Source organism: Rhinopithecus roxellana, chromosome 16 (assembly GCF_007565055.1).
Source record: "Rhinopithecus roxellana isolate Shanxi Qingling chromosome 16, ASM756505v1, whole genome shotgun sequence".
NCBI lineage: Eukaryota > Metazoa > Chordata > Mammalia > Primates > Cercopithecidae > Rhinopithecus > Rhinopithecus roxellana.
Genome location: NC_044564.1, coordinates 110,213,318 through 110,231,886, shown reverse-complemented (window position 1 = coordinate 110,231,886; position 18,569 = coordinate 110,213,318). Strand labels below are relative to the sequence as shown.

The window sequence follows — 18,569 nt, the reverse complement described above, 5'->3', positions numbered from 1 at the left end:
TTGCTACCTTTGCTCTCTGTATACAGTACACTTTTTATGGTCTGAGTATAACTCTTTGGATTATTATTTGGGAACAACTTTGTTCAAACAGTTTTACTGGAATGAAGAGAATTGCTCCCTGAATGCAGGTTTGTATATAATAATGCATACTATTTATCTGCAGGTCAGATTATAAGAAACAGCAAATTTTGTCCTACTGTGTATCTTCATATTGCCCAACATGGAGCTTGTGTATAGAAATTACTTCATAGTTGTTTATTGACTTGAATTGAACAGCAGACTTACTTACCTTTGGTCTCCAAAGTTATTCTGAGGGCTAAGATTTTGAAATTCACACAGGTGTATATTGTGTTTCTTTAGATAATTTCTGCTGCTGAAACATTGACATTGCATCCATCTAGTAAAATTGCGAAAGAAAACCTAGATGTGTTTTGTGAAGCTTGGGAATCCCAAATTAGTGACATGTCAACACTGCTAAGAGAAATCAGTGATGTGTTTGAAGGAAGACGAGGTGAGAAACTCTCCACATAATGAAATGTGTTATTATTTTAATGTAACTCTTGTTAGTTTTTTTAATGCCAAACCTCAACTGCAAATGAATTCTTGTTGTAACCCTGCTGGGTTATTTTTGTAGTAAAATATTGTTCACAAAAAATTACAAAAATATTATTTTATCCTCCTTTATTTTAGTATCCAAGCAGTAAAGTTTGTTGTACAACAGTATAGTAGGCCAGGTGTGGTGGCTCACGCTTGTAATCCCAGTGCTTTGGGAGGCCGAGGCAGGTGGATCACTTTGAAGTCAGGAGTTCGAGACCAGCCTGGCCAACATGGTGAAACCCTGTCTCTACTAAAAATACAAAAATTAGCCAAATGTGTTGATGTGTGCCTGTAATCCCAGCTACTACAGCTGAGACATGAGAATCACTTGAACCCAGTAGGCGGAAGTTGCAGTGAGCTGAGATGGCGCCACTGTACTCCAGCCTGGGCGACAGAGCAAGACTCTGTCTCAAAAACAAGACAAAACAAAACAAAAACAGTGTAGTAGATCTCTGAATTAATATTAACATTCTAGTTTTCCTATTGAAATTGTCATTTACTTCTTCTAAATTGTTTTTTAGTTATAATATAACAGCTCTTTTATAATGCAGTAATTCTCTGTTTTAATTCTACTAACTTAATAATGAAATGAATGTAGTTATTTGATTTTTGAATTGCTTTCCTTCTACTTGGATGGAATCTCTTTCCTTGATGACTACATAATCTTGGAATATTGCCTGTGGTGGGTAAGTTCATTGGTATTTCTACAACATGTAGAATAGCACCATACAATGTATAGGAAGGCATCATTTTTACTCTTTATTTTAATATTGAGTGGAAGTTTTGTTTATTTCCCATTGTACTGTGTCCTGTTATTTATGTTTACATGTTTGTATTTTTTCTCTTCAAATGGCTTCTGTAGTGTCAAAGCTTGCTTATTTTTTAAATAAAATGTCATTTAAAGTTATTATATCGTTACATATTTTTTACTGAGTATGCCCATTTAAACATTTCATATTTTAAAAATACTTATTTAGGATAAATGTTAATTTGCTTAAAATCAGGACATAATAGAATTATAGCTGTAACATTTGGAAAGTATGATAAATGTTTACCATGCTTCCATATTTAAAAATTTCTGTGATAGTTAAATGGCATATCATTGTAACATATTTATAGTTACATAGATTTTTATATGAGCCAAATTTCAGTATAAAAAGGTAAATGATATAATTGATCCACCTTTAAAAGGAAGAGTGGTCACTTAGCCTTAGGGACTGTTGGGAAATGAAGAGAAGTGGCTTGCTGTGGTGATAAGATACCTGGTGTAGGTTATCCTGGAGTATCTGTAAGGCCCAGCTCTTTCTCCATCTGGTGTTAGGCTAGCTGTTCCCTGCTCCCGGCCCAAGTGTCCTTGGCTCAATAATGAAAGTCTTAGACTGAGTGATCTCAGTGACCTGTCAGCTCTAAAAGTCTTTTGTGAGCACTACCTGAAGTTAGTGTACTTTCAACTTCTGGGCATAGAATATACCCTGCACTGTGTTTTTATTCTGCCTGGCTCTCTTTAAAGGCCAGAGGAATATTGTCTTCTGGCTTTATCAGTTGTCATCAGCTCATGAAAATAGGGAGGCTGGAGGAGTGCCACAGGATGGCTGTTTTTCTGGCATGTGACTGACTCTGTATACTTGTAAATGTGTTCCACGTGCACTGTGAGAAGCTTTACTAATACCTGCAGCCATTCTGAAAAGAATATGGCGTCAAGCCTGGCCAGCTGCTTCTCCTCTTTACCAGAATGCCGTTAAGCGTAGTACAGGTTTCTCCTATACTGTTTTCAGTGCTGAATAGGTTTTTGTTTTCATTCATGTAAACATGGGCCATTGCTGACTTTTCATTACTTGTACTTCTTCCGTGTCCCTAGGCCAATGAGTTCATTATCATCTGAAACGGACATGGTTCTAGTCTTCTTGACCAAGGGCCTGAGCCCCCTTCCTCTTTGTGTTTAAGATCCTCACAGTTTCTCAACCAGGCTGTTCGACCAGCATTTTGGTCTATCTTTTATCTTTTATTTCTGTAAGAAAAGGAGTTATAACAGCCTTTTCCCCCCTCTCAAGAAAGAGCAGTCATTCAACAGTTATTCTCTGCCTTAATCCCAGGCGATGTTCTGAGTAGCAATTAAAAGTTGATAAGCTTGGCAAGGGGGGTTTCTTTCTATAAGTATAAGTAATTTTTTTCCCTTAAAACAGAAAACAAACCCAAGGTGCATTTTCCATCAAGAGGTCTCTTCCTTCCTCTGAGATCTGAGTGCCAATCTCATGTTAGGGATAGAATTGGGTAGAAGTTGAAATCCAGGTTCTGAAGTGGACAGCCTAGGTTCCAATCCTGCCTCTGCTATTTCCTAACTTAATCTCTCTGTGCTTCAAGTTTTACATCTGCAAAATGAGGGTAATGATGACAAAACTACCTAATATGGTAAGTGTGAAGATTAAATAAGTTAAATCACAGTAAATTCTCAACAAATGTTACCTCTATCAGCCTCAGCATCATGACCACTGTTACCTTGCAGTAAAACTAAGTAGTTTATGAGAAAACAGTAGGTCCGATTTCTCTTCCTTAACCTCAGTCTCTCCGACTTTCTGGCATCCCTCTCTCCCTATGTCCTTTCTACTCTACTCTAGGGAGGACTAGCCTGTCTGGCCCCACCATAGATAATCTCTAGATCTGCAAAAGTAAAGGTAAATTCCTCGCTTCTTTGTACAAATGAAGCTCATCCCTTCTCCAATAGTGAATTGACACCCTCTGAAAGATTCCTCTCACTGGACATCTAATGCAACATTAATTCAGTGTTCTCCTTTTCTGTCTCCGAGATTTGCCTTTCTTCTACCAAAGTTAGGCTCTTTAAAAAAAATAGCTAGGGAAGTTTAAGGAAAAGTAAAAGCCACAGGCTACTAGGGTCTGTGTGGGTAACATTGTAAACATGATCCTTCAGGGGTCTATGACTATTATAACCATAAAAATAACAGTAGCTGCCATCTATTGAGAATTTACTGGGTTCCAGGTACTTTCATAAGTACTGGATGTCCATTTTCTCATTTAATCCTCTCAGTAACCTGGAGACAGGTATTATTTCCACATTTTACGTATGATGAAACTGAGGCTCAAAGTATCCCACAGTGAGTAAACTACAGGAGCTGGGACCCTTACTGAGGTTTGAATGATGCCAAAGATGAAATTTTATTAACTACCCATACTCCATTACTCAAGCAGTTAAACTCCACTCCAATCCTAAAGTTTTCTAACGAGAATGAACCAATTCTGTGAAAAATGCTCAGACTGCAGCTCTGAGTTCTGCTTTTTTCCCTCCCAAAGCTATTCCAGAAATGACTGAGAGATCCCAGGAAGTACAGAGCAAGGAACAAGTAATGACTGGATTCTTGTTTTGGTTGGCCCACTTACTGGCTGAGGCCGGCTAAGTTACAGAAGAGATAAAACAATCTGTTAGTAATGGAATCCCGGGCACTTTACCTGCCATTTTGAGTTTGTTTCTTTATTTCAATGGACAGAAATGAAATAATGTGTCATAGTGCTTGCACACCCTATACCTGTTTTCAGACTACATGAGCACTGTGGTTTCTTTTACTTTCAAGCTGGATATTATGTAAATAATCTCTTCTTTAGGTTCAGTTAACTTATGTTCAAAAAATCAGCATTACCCAAACTTTCTAAGGATGGAACAGAAGTTCCTTCTTATGTGGGAAACTCCTCAGTCTTTAGTCAATGGGACACCTATTGTTTCGCTGGGAAAGTGCCTCTCTGTTCAGAAAGGGTTTATGTAGGGTTCATTGAGATGGAGTTGGTTGATTGTGCTTACTGCCTTTATTTGTCCTGATTTTTATCATGAACCTCATGAGCATAGCTTTTTCCTCAAAGAAGTCCAACTCTGGGTTAACCATTACTGACTGAACTTAGTCCAGTGTCACAGTGTTGTTCTTCCTGTTATGCATGGTTGGTATGACAAACCTGCCCATTACCTTGCACCTGCCCCCTACTTTCATACAAAGGTGTATTCTTCAGGTCCTGATTTATCTTTGCTGCTGTTATAACTCCTGTTATGACTATTGTTGAAAAGGCGTTGCCGTATTCTAGCCACCTTAGTTCTGCTCTGCATAACTTGACTCCTGTGATTGGCAAACTACTAGACACACTTGTAAGTATCATTTAACCATCCAACTAAGTGGTAAACATCACACTAAGCAATAAGAGGGAGGCTTTAGTGTTCACATGCTAAAAGTTAGTCTGAGAGCTAGGTCATTGTTCACCTTAACCCCAGCCACTTAAATTTCACACAAGGACCTCCTGGGATTGTTTCAAGAAGGTAAAAATCAATACTTGTCTTCCTGTCTTCTGCTTTCATCCCATTCTGCCTTCTCACCCAAACCTCCAGGGAGGCCATGGCCCTTGTATTAGAAGGGACCAGACCTAAAAGACTCCACTTTTCCTTAGTGGTGAATATGTGTCAGTTTAGAATTTGAGATTATTTTGGACAATAAATGTCAGAAAAAAGCCTTATCTCAGAGGTTGTAGTCTCTATCCGTCCTTTAAGGAAGCTGAATTCCCTTTGTTCTATTTGAATCATTTCGGAGTAAATATGACTACACTTCAGTTTATAGAGATGCAGCTCTAACTAAACTATGTAGGGCAGTTATGATCATGGATGGCGTACCTTCATAAACCACTTTTTTTTTTTTTTTAATCAAGGATCCTGCCAAGAATCTTAATTTGGTTTTCAGTTCTGTAACTACTCTTCTCATTTTCCTGGTAGCCCTATTTCATAGCCCTGCACTTACATTATCGTTTGGCAGATTGGATGCCACTTAAAATGGGGGCACAGGAAGATAAACATGTTCATGGGTAAAGATGAGTTTATTTGGGGATGGTAGGAGCCTGCAACAAGGGGGTCATCTGTCCAGGGAAGAGATGATGGCCTACACTAGGGTGATGATAGTCAAGATGAAGATAAGGGGACTAATTTAAGAAGAATTTAAAAACTAATATTGGTAGAGTTTATCGGTCAATTGAATATAGAGGTGAGGGAGAGGGAGGAGTTGGAGGATGATAGCTGGGTTTAGATTAGAATACCTCATTCCTGCTCCTGAGTTTAGCTGATAAGCTGCCTATCCTTTAGTGGTCAGGGATTAATTTTAAGTGGGTCTGGGGACGTTAAGTTTTTAATTGATCATACCATATAGAGTGCCTCCAGAACTAAAGATAGCGAATTATAAGAAATGTGAATCAGGGATAATTTAGCACATTTTCAGTGAAATAATAAGGCTTTTCCATTCTTGGGCAATTAGCTTTATTTTGTAAATATACAGAAAGGTTCTATATATTGTAACAGAACATTTCTCAATTAGGTTTTCATAAGAAATAATTGTAGTGCTCCCTTAAGATGAGAAGGCCTTTGAACTTAATTGCGAACTTAATTTATATGAAGGTATAAACTCAGAAGATGGCACAATTGTAGTGTTGACTAAACAGGATTTAGGGAGTATTAAACATACAACACCTCATTGAGGACAGTGCTTTGAAGACAATTCTATATATCAAATCTGTACTAAGTATATTTTCTCCAAATAGTCCTGTTTTTCCAACTATTTTTAATGTTTATAATATGATAGAGTTTGTTTATGCTACTTCTTTGATATAACAGCTAAACATAATTTAGCCAGTTTATTTTATTATTATTGTTATATTTTAGAGACAGGGTCTCACTTTGTCACCCAGGCTGGTGTGCAGTGGTGTGATCATAGCTCACTGCAGCCTCAAACTCCTGGGTTCAAGGGATCCTCCCACATATCTAGAACTACAGGTGCTGGCCACCATACCCGGATAAATTTTTTTTTTCCCCAGAGATGGGAGTCTTGCTGTGTTACCCAGGCTAGTCTTTTTTTTTTTTTTTTTTGATATCGAGTCTCACCCTGTCACCCAGGCTGGAGTGCTGTGGTGTGATCTTGGCTCACTGCAAGCTCTGCCTCTTGGGTTCACGCCATTCTCCTGCCTCAGCCTGCCGAGTAGCTGGGACTACAGGCGCCCACCACCACGCCTGGCTAATTTTTTTTTTTTTTTGTATTTTTAGTAGAGACAGAGTTTCACCGTGTTAGCCAGGATGGTCTTGATCTTCTGACCTCGTAATCCACCAGCCTTGGCCTCCCAAAGTGCTGGGATTACAGGCGTGAGCCACCGCACCCAGCCTACTCAGGCTGGTCTTGAACTCTTTGCCTCAGGTAACCCTTCCGCACTGGCCTCCCGAAGTACTGGGATTATGAACATGAGCCGCCGTGCCTGGCTGAGCCAGTTTATTCTTTTTTTTTTTTTTTTTTCCTGCTTAGAATCAATGGCAATAATTAGACGCACATGGAAATAACATCTGTAATTAGCCGAGCATGGTGGCGTGCACCTGTAGTTTCAGCTACTCGGGAGGCTGAGGCACGAGAATCGCTTGAACCCAGGAGGTGGAGATTGCAGTGAGCTGAGATTGCACCACTGTACTTCAGCCTGGGCGACAGAGTGAGACTCTGTCTCAAAAAAAAAAAAAAAAAAAGTGGGAAATAGTGTCTATAATTAACTGTAATTTAGATCTCTGTTAGATTATTTTGATTAGATAATTAGATTGTTTTTTCTTGTGTTATTGTCAACTTGTTTGGTTTCTGTTGGAACCGGGGGAAAGAAGAATCTTACCTGCATAGTATGTGGAGGAGGCCTATCTGAAAAAATGATCAATTTTGCAATTATCCTCAAATTCGTATAAATCATTCTGAGTCTAACTGAAGGATGGGAATAGGAAGCAAAACAAAGTATCTGTAAGAGGACCAGAGGGATTAGAACTATCAAGTGATAAATACTACTAGGTGGATGAAAGTGGTAGCAAACCAGATTACATAAAAGCTTTCTTTTCACTGGATTTATTTCTCAGTGCATTTATTTATACATTCTACTTTCTTTAACTCTGTGGTATCTTAGAGATATAAGAGATACTGAAACAGTTGGTTTTGCCCCAACTTGTGGGAGTAAATATGAACATTTTAGGGCCATGGGCACTATAGAGGATTACTAACTTAGATAATACAAGATTACTCCTGTAGCTGATTACATTTAAGTAATGATGGTGCCCTTTCAAAATTCTTTTTTATTATTTATTTATTTATTTTTAGTACTTTCCCACTTCTGTTTTTTGTTCTGTTTTTTTGAGACAGTCTTGCTCTGCCACCCAGGCTGAAACAAAACAAAACGAAAAACAGAAAAAAGAACAGACTACAGGCATGCACCACCATGCCGGGCTAATTTTTGTATTTTTAGTAGAGATGAGGTTTCACCATTTTGGCCAGGCTGGTCTTGAATTCCTGACTTCAGGTGATCCACTTGCCTTAGCTTCCTAAAGTGCTAAGAATACAGACGTGAGCCACCATGCCTGGGTTCCTACTTCCGTTTAATGTGCTCTTTATAATATGCTAAGACCACCTTTTAAAGGATATTATGGACAGGATTCAGACTTTGAATTAAGACAGATGGTGAATTTTGAAATTCTGAGCGACCTGAAGACTATCTTCTGTTAATATTGCAACTAAATCGGGCACTTTTTACATCAGAGCTTAGAGACAAGGCATGAAAGTAGCCTCTTCCTTTTTAAGTGTTTTCCCCTCACCATTCTGAGATCAGAAAGCCATTAATTAATAAAATTCCCTTACAATTTTGATATTACAAGGAAATGATTTGAATCATAAAGCTAATCTCAAGTACCATTAATTTACTCTTAGCAACAGTTGTTCTTCTAGGTAGGCACTGTCCAAGAGAAATAGAATGTGAGACACACATGTAATTTGAAATTTTCTAGGCTAGGCACAGTGGCTCATGCCTGTAATCTCAGCACTTTGGCAGGCCAAGGCGGGAAGATCCACTTGAGCCCAAGGAGTTTGAGACCATCCTGGGCAACATAGTGAGACCTCATCTCTTAAAAAAATACAAATAAATTAGCTGGTGGCACATGCCTGTGGTCCCAGCTACTCAGGAAGCAGAAGGTGGGAGGATCACTTGAGTCCAGGAAGTTGAGGCTGCAGTAAACCTGTGATCTCCACCACTACTTTCCAGCCTGGGTGACAGAGCAAGACCCTGTCTCAAAAAAAAAGAAGAAAAAAAGAGAAAAAAAAATTCTAGTTGGCATAAGAAAAATGAAAAAGAAACGTGAAATTTGTTTTAATAATTTTTAACCCAAATATCCAAAATACCATTTAAATGTATAATCAATATTTTAAATTAATATATTTCACATCTTTTTTTCTCCCCTTGTACTATGTCTTCAAAATCTGTTATGTGTTGTACACTTATAGCACATCTCAGTACAGACTAGCCACATTTCAAGTGCTAAATAGTCACATGTGGCTAGTAGGTTCCACATTTAATAGCAAATTCTAGATGAAATTTTAAATATTTGTATAAGCCATTCTGAGACTAACAGGTTTGCCCATTTCATATAATAGTCATTCTATGAGAAAAGGTGTGATTTAGTGCTCTTATATTATGTTTACTTTTATTAGTTCGGACCATATGAAATTTCAAAATGGTTGAATACCAGCAATTTCATATGGTTCAAACCAATCTATTATAGCTGAATATACTTGTTTTCCTTGAAGAAGAAATTTTTCTTCAAGAAGCAATTACTATGTAGGTCTTGAATTTTTACTCCAGATGTCACAGACCAGCTTTTATAAAAAGTCTATCATTCATTGTAACCTGACTGTGTTCAGGATCTGGAAGTTGTAAAGATGATAGATGGGGCAGGGATGATGTGGGCATTACCCATCTCCTTCCTTTCCTCATTATCGTGCTTCATGCCATGTGTCAGTTCACAGCCAAAAAACCTCCTGTTATTTGCTTTACTTCATCTTCCTATCTTGTACAGAGGGTTTTCTTCTTCCCTGACTGAGAGAATACATTATGAGGTTAGTTGTAAATTATTTCGTCTGGTACTTGCAGCAATGGAAGAAGCGCTGATACTGGTACTGATAAAAGAGGAATCAGGTTTCATTAGAGGTAAACTGCCGTAAAAGGAGCACTCTGTAAATGAAACTGATTGTAAGTGGCAGTAAATGTCAGTGGGACATTTGCCTGTCTCCCTTTATGTTGGGAGAGGTGGAGATTGGCCAGCATAGGTACCTTCGACATGCAGCTGTTGAGAGTCTTCATGTTCACCAGCCAAATTACAATTTTATTTCTGAATTTTATGAAATGAATAGACTAAGTTATCAAAACTAATGTACTAACATTCCTGTTTGTTTAATTAATACTTTAAAAGTTAAGTGTGAATAATAGAAAAATATATTCATAGAAAAAAATTTTAAGTTATATGTGTTATTTGTAGGAGAGAAGTATGGCTACCTTTCACTTCCAAAGCCAATGGTAAGTAGAAAAATTATGTACATTTTGGAATGTTTTTATTCAGAATTCAAATTATGCCCTTGTTGCCTGTTGCTACTCTCCTCCACTACCAATAATTGACGTGACAGAAAAAAGTTAGGATATTAATGTTGACTTCAGAGTTGTTATTCTGGGTAGCAATCTAGATGTGGTTTATACTCTGAATATTTGTTTTAGGTTTAGGGGTTTGAGAGAATAGATAACATAATTTGTGATTAATAAAAAGCCATATCGCAGTAATAGTGTCATAAAAATAAATAAATAAGATATTAAAAAGCCATATCTGAGGTCAGAAGTTGTTTTGTTCTTCCAATCTTAGATCTAATTTGCAAAGTCATGTTGGAATCACTTTCAGCAAACTAAGGACTTTCATATGCTTTCTACCTAGATGAAAACATGTCACGTCATACATAAGAGAAAGAGATACGGAGTGGTATATTAACCAAGTAGTGGTCGCAAGATCCCTTTTGGGGGTCAAAAATATTGGAAATTGTGGGCCGGGCATGGTGTCTCATGCCTATAATCCTAGCACCTTGGGAGGCCGAGGTGGGCAGATTACCTGAGGTCAGGAGTTCGAGACCAGACTGGCCAACATGGTGAAACCCCATCTCTACTGTAATTAGCCAGGCGTCGTGGCACATGCTTGCAATCCCAGCTACTCAGGAGGCTGAGGCAGGAGAATTGCTTGAGCCTGGGAGACAGAGGTTGCAGTGAGTTGAGATTGTGCCACTGCACTCCAGCCTGGCTGACAGAGTGAGACTCTGTCTCAAAAAAAGGAAAAAAAAAAAAAAAAAAAGGAAATTGTGGATCAAAAATATTTGAAAAAAATATAACAATACAACAATAAAAAATAATGACAGGAATGAAAATCGCTATCTTCTGGCTGACAGCATTTTAACATCAGTCATATTACCCAGGTGGCATTTTGATGACTTTAGCAATTCATTTATAGAGATCATTCTATGGAAAGTTATAGTTTTGAATAAGATAGATATGGAAAGTAGAAATGATAGTAAAAAACATCAATTATCAAGAAGGACTATTCTTCTGAAACTACCAGGTGTCCTAATAACTGTAACTTAAGAAGTAAAGGAAAACAATGGCCTATGTAGAAGTAGTTTCTGAGCAGAAAGTAATCATGACAGCAAATGAGAAAAATAAAAGACTTGTAAATTATGCCCAGTGTAAAATTATACCCAGTTTCTCAATCACAAAGAAAGGAGCACTTTGATGGCTCACAATATTCATAATAGGCCAAATTATAGGTCAAGGAGGGACAAAAATATTTTTACAAATATAAATACTTCTTGATCACCTACTGTTTGCCAGGCATTTTGCTAGGCCTTGATGAAAGAATGATGAAAAAGACACTAAAATATAAATTCCACAGTAGGGATTTAAAAAAATATTTTGTTCCCCTTGCCTAGACTGTCTGGTATTCCCCTTGCCTTGACTGTCTGGCACAAGTTTGATACTCAGAAAATAATTTGATAATTTGCTGAGTCAATGGAAAAGACAGGCATGGCCTCTGCTACTGTGAAGTTTACTGTCTAGCCCAACATTGATCGATAGAAATATACAGTTGGCCCTCCATATCTGAAGTTTCCATATCTGTGAATTCCACCAATCGCAGATCAAAAATATTTGGGAAAAAAATACAAAATAACAATATAATGATAAAAATACCAATTTAAAAGCCAAATAAAGTGTAACAACTATTTACATAGCATTTACATTGTATTAAGTTGTTTTGTTTTGTTTTTTTGAGATGGAGTCTCACTCTGTTGCCCAGGCTGGAGTGCAATGGTGTGATCTCGGCTCACTGCAACCTCCACCCCCCAGGTTCAAGCGATTCTCCTGCCTTAGCCTCCCAAGTAGCTGGGATTACAGGCACTCACCACCATACCTGGCTAATTTTTGTATTTTTAATAGAGGCAGGGTTTTGCCATGTTGGCCAGGCTGACCTGAAGAGATCCACCCGCCTTGGCTTCCCAAAGTGCTGGGATTACAGGCATGAGCCATCGTGCCTGGCTGTATTAGGTTTTATAAGTAATCTAGAGATGATTTAATGTATACGGGAGGATATGTATAGGTTATATGCAAATAATATGCCATTTTATATAAAGGACTTGAGCATACTGAGGGATGACTATAAATCAAGACATATATATAATTAAAAATTTTATAGTAGTCGTATTAAAAAAGAAACTTGTGAAGTTAATTTAGTATCTTTTATTTAATCCAATATATCCCAAATATTATCACTTAAGCATGTAATCAACATATAATTAGGGTAATTTTCTTACAGTCATTTTGTCATACTGAATCTTCAAACGCTGGTGTGTATTTTACCCTTAGGGTGTATCTCAATCCAGACTAGCCACATTTTAAATGTTCAGTAGCCTTGTGTGCCTAATGGCTACTGTATTGGATAGGTTTAAACTTGTATAAAAAGAAAATGAATAGAGAAGAGAGAAAAATTACTGATGATTATCAATAGTAACAGTGTGGTGAAGAATAGATGGTGAGTATCAGAAGAGAGAACTTGCAATGAAGAGAGATATAAAAGTCTTAAGTCTGGAGTTGTAGAAGTGATAGTGGGAATGGTTGATGGTGTAGGGGAAGAACAAATGATAAATCAAATCCCCAAATCAAAAAATGGTCCAAACTTAATTAGTACATTTTTTGAAAAGGGACTGGTATTTAATACTGAAATACAACATTAGGAACTGAATGCAACTGGTGAAAAAGCAATCATAATACTGCAAATTAATTCTGTGACTTAAAAAGAAAGAAAACAGTTTCTGTGCCGTAAGCTATTGTCAGAACAGTTTGAAAGTACGGATAGCAATTTGCCTATTTTTGTTATTTTAAGCTAACTTAACCCTAACAGATGGTTTTGTAGCTAATATCCTACTGGGTTTGAGCAAGTAATGATAGACTTACTGTTTTTGTAAGTGTGATAACTTAGGGTTACTACAAAATAATTTTTTGAGAATTAGAAAAGGCATCACAAAGCTTTTAACAGGTTGAATGGAGCAAAGATTTTATTCAACTGAATAGTATTTTTGTCTTTAGTAACAAATCATTTCAGAATCATGAAACATTTTCTTAGCTGAGGATAGCATAGCTAATTATATTCCTAGAAAATTATAGTTCTGTCTTTTAGGAAGCAAAGTTAGAGTCTGGGGTTTATATTTAGGGGGCTGACGTCTTTAGCTTTACGTAACTGAAATGAATGCATCTGACTGCATTCCAATATGGTGACCACTAGATGGCAAACTTGACTACATTATTAAGATAGTTTATTTACCTTTTCAGGCAATCACCTTTCAGTCGTCATTAAACACTTTAATAATAATCATCATTAGTAAAAGTAAAAATAAAAATAATGAAAATGTAACTAAATTTAAAAGAATAATATAAGGTATAAAATTCTAAATAAAATAAAACCTGAAAACCTTGAGAGTGTTCCTTATTTTCTTATATATTTTTTCAATTGCCTATAGTCAACTCGACCAAGGATGGAGATAAAGATGATGTGACCATTCAAGGAGGAGCCAGAGAGATCATTGGTCATATTTTGTTTATTCTCTCTCTCTCTCTCTCTTTCTCTGTGTGTGTGTGTGTGTATGTGTGCAACAGGAGTTCCTTTATTTTCATTTTCTGTCCTTCAACTTCACCTATTTCTTTAATAGTAAACATCATTAGAAAATCTCAAAAGGGCTATGTTCCATGAGCAGCTCTAAACCCTATGAGACTGTTTTGTTCTGTGGTGAAACTAGTGACAGAATAGTTGGTCAGAAGTAACAAGTCATGGTAATAAGGGCAACAAAATTATATGTATGGGAAGATCTTTTTCCTTAAAGTATTTGTGATCATTTTCCTCCTTAAGCTAAGTGGACACATGAGTGTTTTGTTTTCTTGTAATTTATACTTTGTGTGCATGTATGTGAATCCATACCCGATGTGTGTTTGTGAGTGTATACGACTTAAGTACATGTTTCCATTTTTAAAAGTTGGCTCCTGGCATCTACTGGCCCCCTTTTCTCTACAAACCCTAGCCGTTCTGGAACTCCTGCCTCTACTATGGGAGCTTTCACCAGATCGCAGAGTTGGAGGAACCCCCTGTGTGGGCTATCAGCTTCAGAGAACTTCAGAATATATTTTTCAAAGAAATATTGCTATTGGTGGTGGTGTGATTTGTCCTGGTACTCTATTCTTCAAGTACACTGGCATCAGTGGACTAGCCTGGTAACTAACTAGTATGGAATATTTTCTCCCCTTCTAGGGAAAATACACTCTGAGGTGCACATAGTTTACATGAAAACAAACTTTCTCTTTCAAAAATAGGGAACCGTTGAACATTGGTTCACATATTAAATTCAGAATCCTAAGTATAATCTCTTTACACCTTGGGATATGAGATTAGCAGTTGGGATATCAAGGAAACTACAGTGTTGAAATTTAGCCTTCTAAGAGCAAATTAGTTAAACGAATTGAATTCTGCAGTCATAACATGAGGAATGTATAGAAAACTACATATATATATAGTGGCTAATTTTAATATATCATTTCATAAGAATAATGTAAGCATTTTAAGAATCTTGTTGAACAGAGAGGCCAGGGAGGTTTGGGGGCATAAGAATTGGATTCCAGGAATACTGCAGAAGTTGTCTTGTGTCCCTGGAAGCTCTTGTGAAAAGAGGAGAGCAGCTGTAAGCACAGAGGCCACAGAGCACAGAGGGCACTGACCTGCTTTCTCTGGGTCCAGATTTCAAACTAACAATCTATTCAAAGCTGAACTCACCTACTAGTAGAGTATTTGCAATTGGTAAAATATTCAGTCATTACATACTGAATATTTTATTTTATTTTATTTATGTATGTATTTTTTTTTTTTTTATACATTAAGTTCTAGGGTACATGTGCATAACGTGCAGGTTTGTTACATATGTATACTTGTGCCATGTTGGTGTGCTGCACCCATCAACTCGTCAGCACCCATCAATTCATCATTTATATCAGGTATAACTCCCAATACAATCCCTCCCCCCTCCCCCCTCCCCATGACAGGCCCCAGTGTGTGATGTTCCCCTTCCCGAGTCCAAGTCATCTCATTGTTCAGTTCCCACCTATGAGTGAGAACATGCAGTGTTCGGTTTTCTGTTCTTGTGATAGTTTGCTAAGAATGATGGTTTCCAGCTGCATCCATGTCCCTACAAAGGACGCAAACTCATCCTTTTTTTTTTTTTTATGGCTGCGTAGTATTCCATGGTGTATATGTGCCACATTTTCTTAATCCAGTCTGTCACAGATGGACATTTGGGTTGATTCCAAGTCTTTGCTATTGTGAATAGTGCCGCAATAAACATACGTGTGCATGTGTCTTTATAGCAGCATGATTTATAATCCTTTGGGTATATACCCAGTAGTGGGATGGCTGGGTCATATGGTACATCTAGTTCTAGATCCTTGAGGAATTGCCATACTGCTTTCCATAATGGTTGAACTAGTTTACAATCCCACCAACAGTGTAAAAGTGTTCCTATTTCTCCACATCCTCTGCAACACCTGTTGTTTCCTGACTTTTTAATGATTGCCATTCTAACTGGTGTGAGATGGTATCTCATTGTGGTTTTGATTTGCATTTCTCTGATGGCGAGTGATGATGAGCATTTTTTCATGTGTCTGTTGGCTGTATGAATGTCTTCTTTTGAGAAATGTCTGTTCATATCCTTTGCCCACTTTTTGATGGGGTTGTTTGTTTTTTTCTTGTATATTTGTTTGAGTTCTTTGTAGATTCTGGATATTAGCCCTTTGTCAGATGAGTAGATTGCAAAAATTTTCTCCCATTCTGTAGGTTGCCTGTTCACTCTGATGGTAGTTTCTTTTGCTGTGCAGAAGCTCTTTAGTTTAATGAGATCCCATTTGTCAATTTTGGCTTTTGCTGCCGTTGCTTTTGGTGTTTTAGACATGAAGTCCTTGCCCATGCCTATGTCCTGAATGGTATTACCTAGATTTTCTTCTAGGGTTTTTATGGTATCAGGTCTAACATTTAAGTCTCTAATCCATCTTGAATTAATCTTCGTATAAGGAGTAAGGAAAGGATCCAGTTTCAGCTTTCTACTTATGGCTAGCCAATTTTCCCAGCACCATTTATTAAATAGGGAATCCTTTCCCCATTTCTTGTTTCTCTCAGGTTTGTCAAAGATTAGATGGCTGTAGATGTGTGGTATTATTTCTGAGGACTCTGTTCTGTTCCATTGGTCTATAGCTCTGTTTTGGTACCAGTACCATGCTGTTTTGGTTACTGTAGCCTTGTAGTATAGTTTGAAGTCAGGTAGCGTGATGCCTCCAGCTTTGTCCTTTTGACTTAGGATTGTCTTGGCAATGTGGGCTCTTTTTTGGTTCCATATGAACTTTAAAGCCGTTTTTTCCAATTCTGTGAAGAAACTCATTGGTAGCTTGATGGGGATGGCATTGAATCTATAAATTACCTTGGGCAGTATGGCCATTTTCACAATATTGATTCTTCCTATCCATGAGCATGGTATGTTCTTCCATTTGTTTGTGTCCTCTTTTATTTCACTGAGCAGTGGTTTGTAGTTCTCCTTGAAGAGGTCCTTTACATCCCTTGTAAGTTGGATTCCTAGGTATTTGATTCTCTTTGAAGCAATTGTGAATGGAAGTTCATTCATGATTTGGCTCTCTGTTTGTCTGTTACTGGTGTATAAGAATGCTTGTGATTTTTGCACATTAATTTTGTATCCTGAGACTTTGCTGAAGTTGCTTATCAGCTTAAGGAGATTTTGGGCTGAGACAATGGGGTTTTCTAAATATACAATCATGTCATCTGCAAACAGGGACAATTTGACTTCTTCTTTTCCTAACTGAATACCCTTGATTTCTTTCTCTTGCCTGATTGCCCTAGCCAGAACTTCCAAGACTATGTTGAATAGGAGTGGTGTAAGAGGGCATCCCTGTCTTGTGCCAGTTTTCAAAGGGAATTTTTCCAGTGTTTGCCCATTCAGTATGATATTAGCAGTGGGTTTGTCATAAATAGCTCTTATTATTTTGAGGTACGTTCCATCAATATCGAATTTATTGAGCGTTTTTAGCATGAAGGGCTGTTGAATTTTGTCAAAAGCCTTTTCTGCATCTATTGAGATAATCATGTGGTTCTTGTCTTTGGTTCTGTTTATATGCTGGATTACATTTATTGATTTGCGAATGTTGAACCAGCCTTGCATCCCAGGGATGAAGCCCACTTGATCATGGTGGATAAGCTATTTGATGTGCTGCTGAATCCGATTTGCCAGTATTTTATTGAGGATTTTTGCATCGATGTTCATCAGGGATATTGGTCTAAAATTCTCTTTTTTTGTTGTGTCTCTGCCAGGCTTTTGTATCAGGATGATGTTGGCCTCATAAAATGAGTTAGAGAGGATTCCCTCTTTTTCAATTGATTGGAATAGTTTCAGAAGGAATGGTACCAGCTCCTCCTTGTACCTCTGGTAGAATTCAGCTGTGAATCCATCTGGTCCTGGACTTTTTTTGGTGGGTAGGCTATTAATTGTTGCCTCAATTTCAGAGCCTGCTATTGGTCTATTCAGGGATTCAACTTCTTCCTGGTTTAGTCTTGGAAGAGTGTAAGTGTCCAGGAAATTATCCATTTCTTCTAGATTTTCTAGTTGATTTGCGTAGAGGTGTTTATAGTATTCTCAGATGGTAGTTTGTATTTCTGTGGGGTCGGTGGTGATATCCCCTTTATCATTTTTTATTGCGTCTATTTGATTCCTCTCTCTTTTCTTCTTTATTAGTCTTGCTAGCGGTCTGTCAGTTTTGTTGATCTTTTCAAAAAACCAACTCCTGGATTCATTGATTTTTTGGATGGTTTTTTGTGTCTCTATCTCCTTCAGTTCTGCTCTGATCTTAGTTATTTCTTGCCTTCTGCTAGCTTTTGAATGTGTTTGCTCTTGCCTCTCTAGTTCTTTTAATTGTGATGTTAGAGTGTCAATTTTAGATCTTTCCTGCTTTCTCTTGTGGGCATTTAGTGCTATAAATTTCCCTCTACACACTGCTTTAAATGTGTCCCAGAGATTCTGGTATGTTGTATCTTTGTTCTCATTGGTTTCAAAGAACATCTTTATTTCTGCCTTCATTTCGTTATGTACCCAGTAGTCATTCAGGAGCAGGTTGTTCAGTTTCCATGTAGTTGAGTGGTTTTGATTTTCTTAGTCCTGAGTTCTAGTTTGATTGCACTGTGGTCTGACAGTTTGTTATAATTTCTGTTCTTTTACATTTGCTGAGGAGTGCTTTACTTCCAGTTCTGTGGTCAATTTTGGAATAAGGGCAATGTGGTGCTGACAAGAATGTATATTCTGTTGATTTGGGGTGGAGAGTTCTATAGATGTCTATTAGGTCCGCTTGGTGCAGAGATGAGTTCAATTCCTGGATATCCTTGTTAACTTTCTGTCTCGTTGATCTGTCTAATGTTGACAGTGGAGTGTTGAAGTCTCCCATTATTATTGTATGGGAGTCTAAGTCTCTTTGCAAGTCTC

General features: G+C 37.6%; 1 protein-coding gene across 2 annotated transcripts in view; it reads left to right on the top strand.

Annotated features, from left to right (window-relative positions):
• Positions 1–18,569, top strand: part of CTNNAL1 (catenin alpha like 1) — a 79,049-nt gene that overhangs the window by 47,512 nt on the left and 12,968 nt on the right. For both annotated transcript variants that reach the window (XM_010365595.2, XM_010365594.2), the window contains exons 11-12: positions 361–511; positions 9,950–9,987. In XM_010365595.2, the coding sequence (XP_010363897.2) occupies positions 361–511; positions 9,950–9,987 (189 nt within the window). The remainder of the gene's footprint in view (positions 1–360; positions 512–9,949; positions 9,988–18,569) is intronic.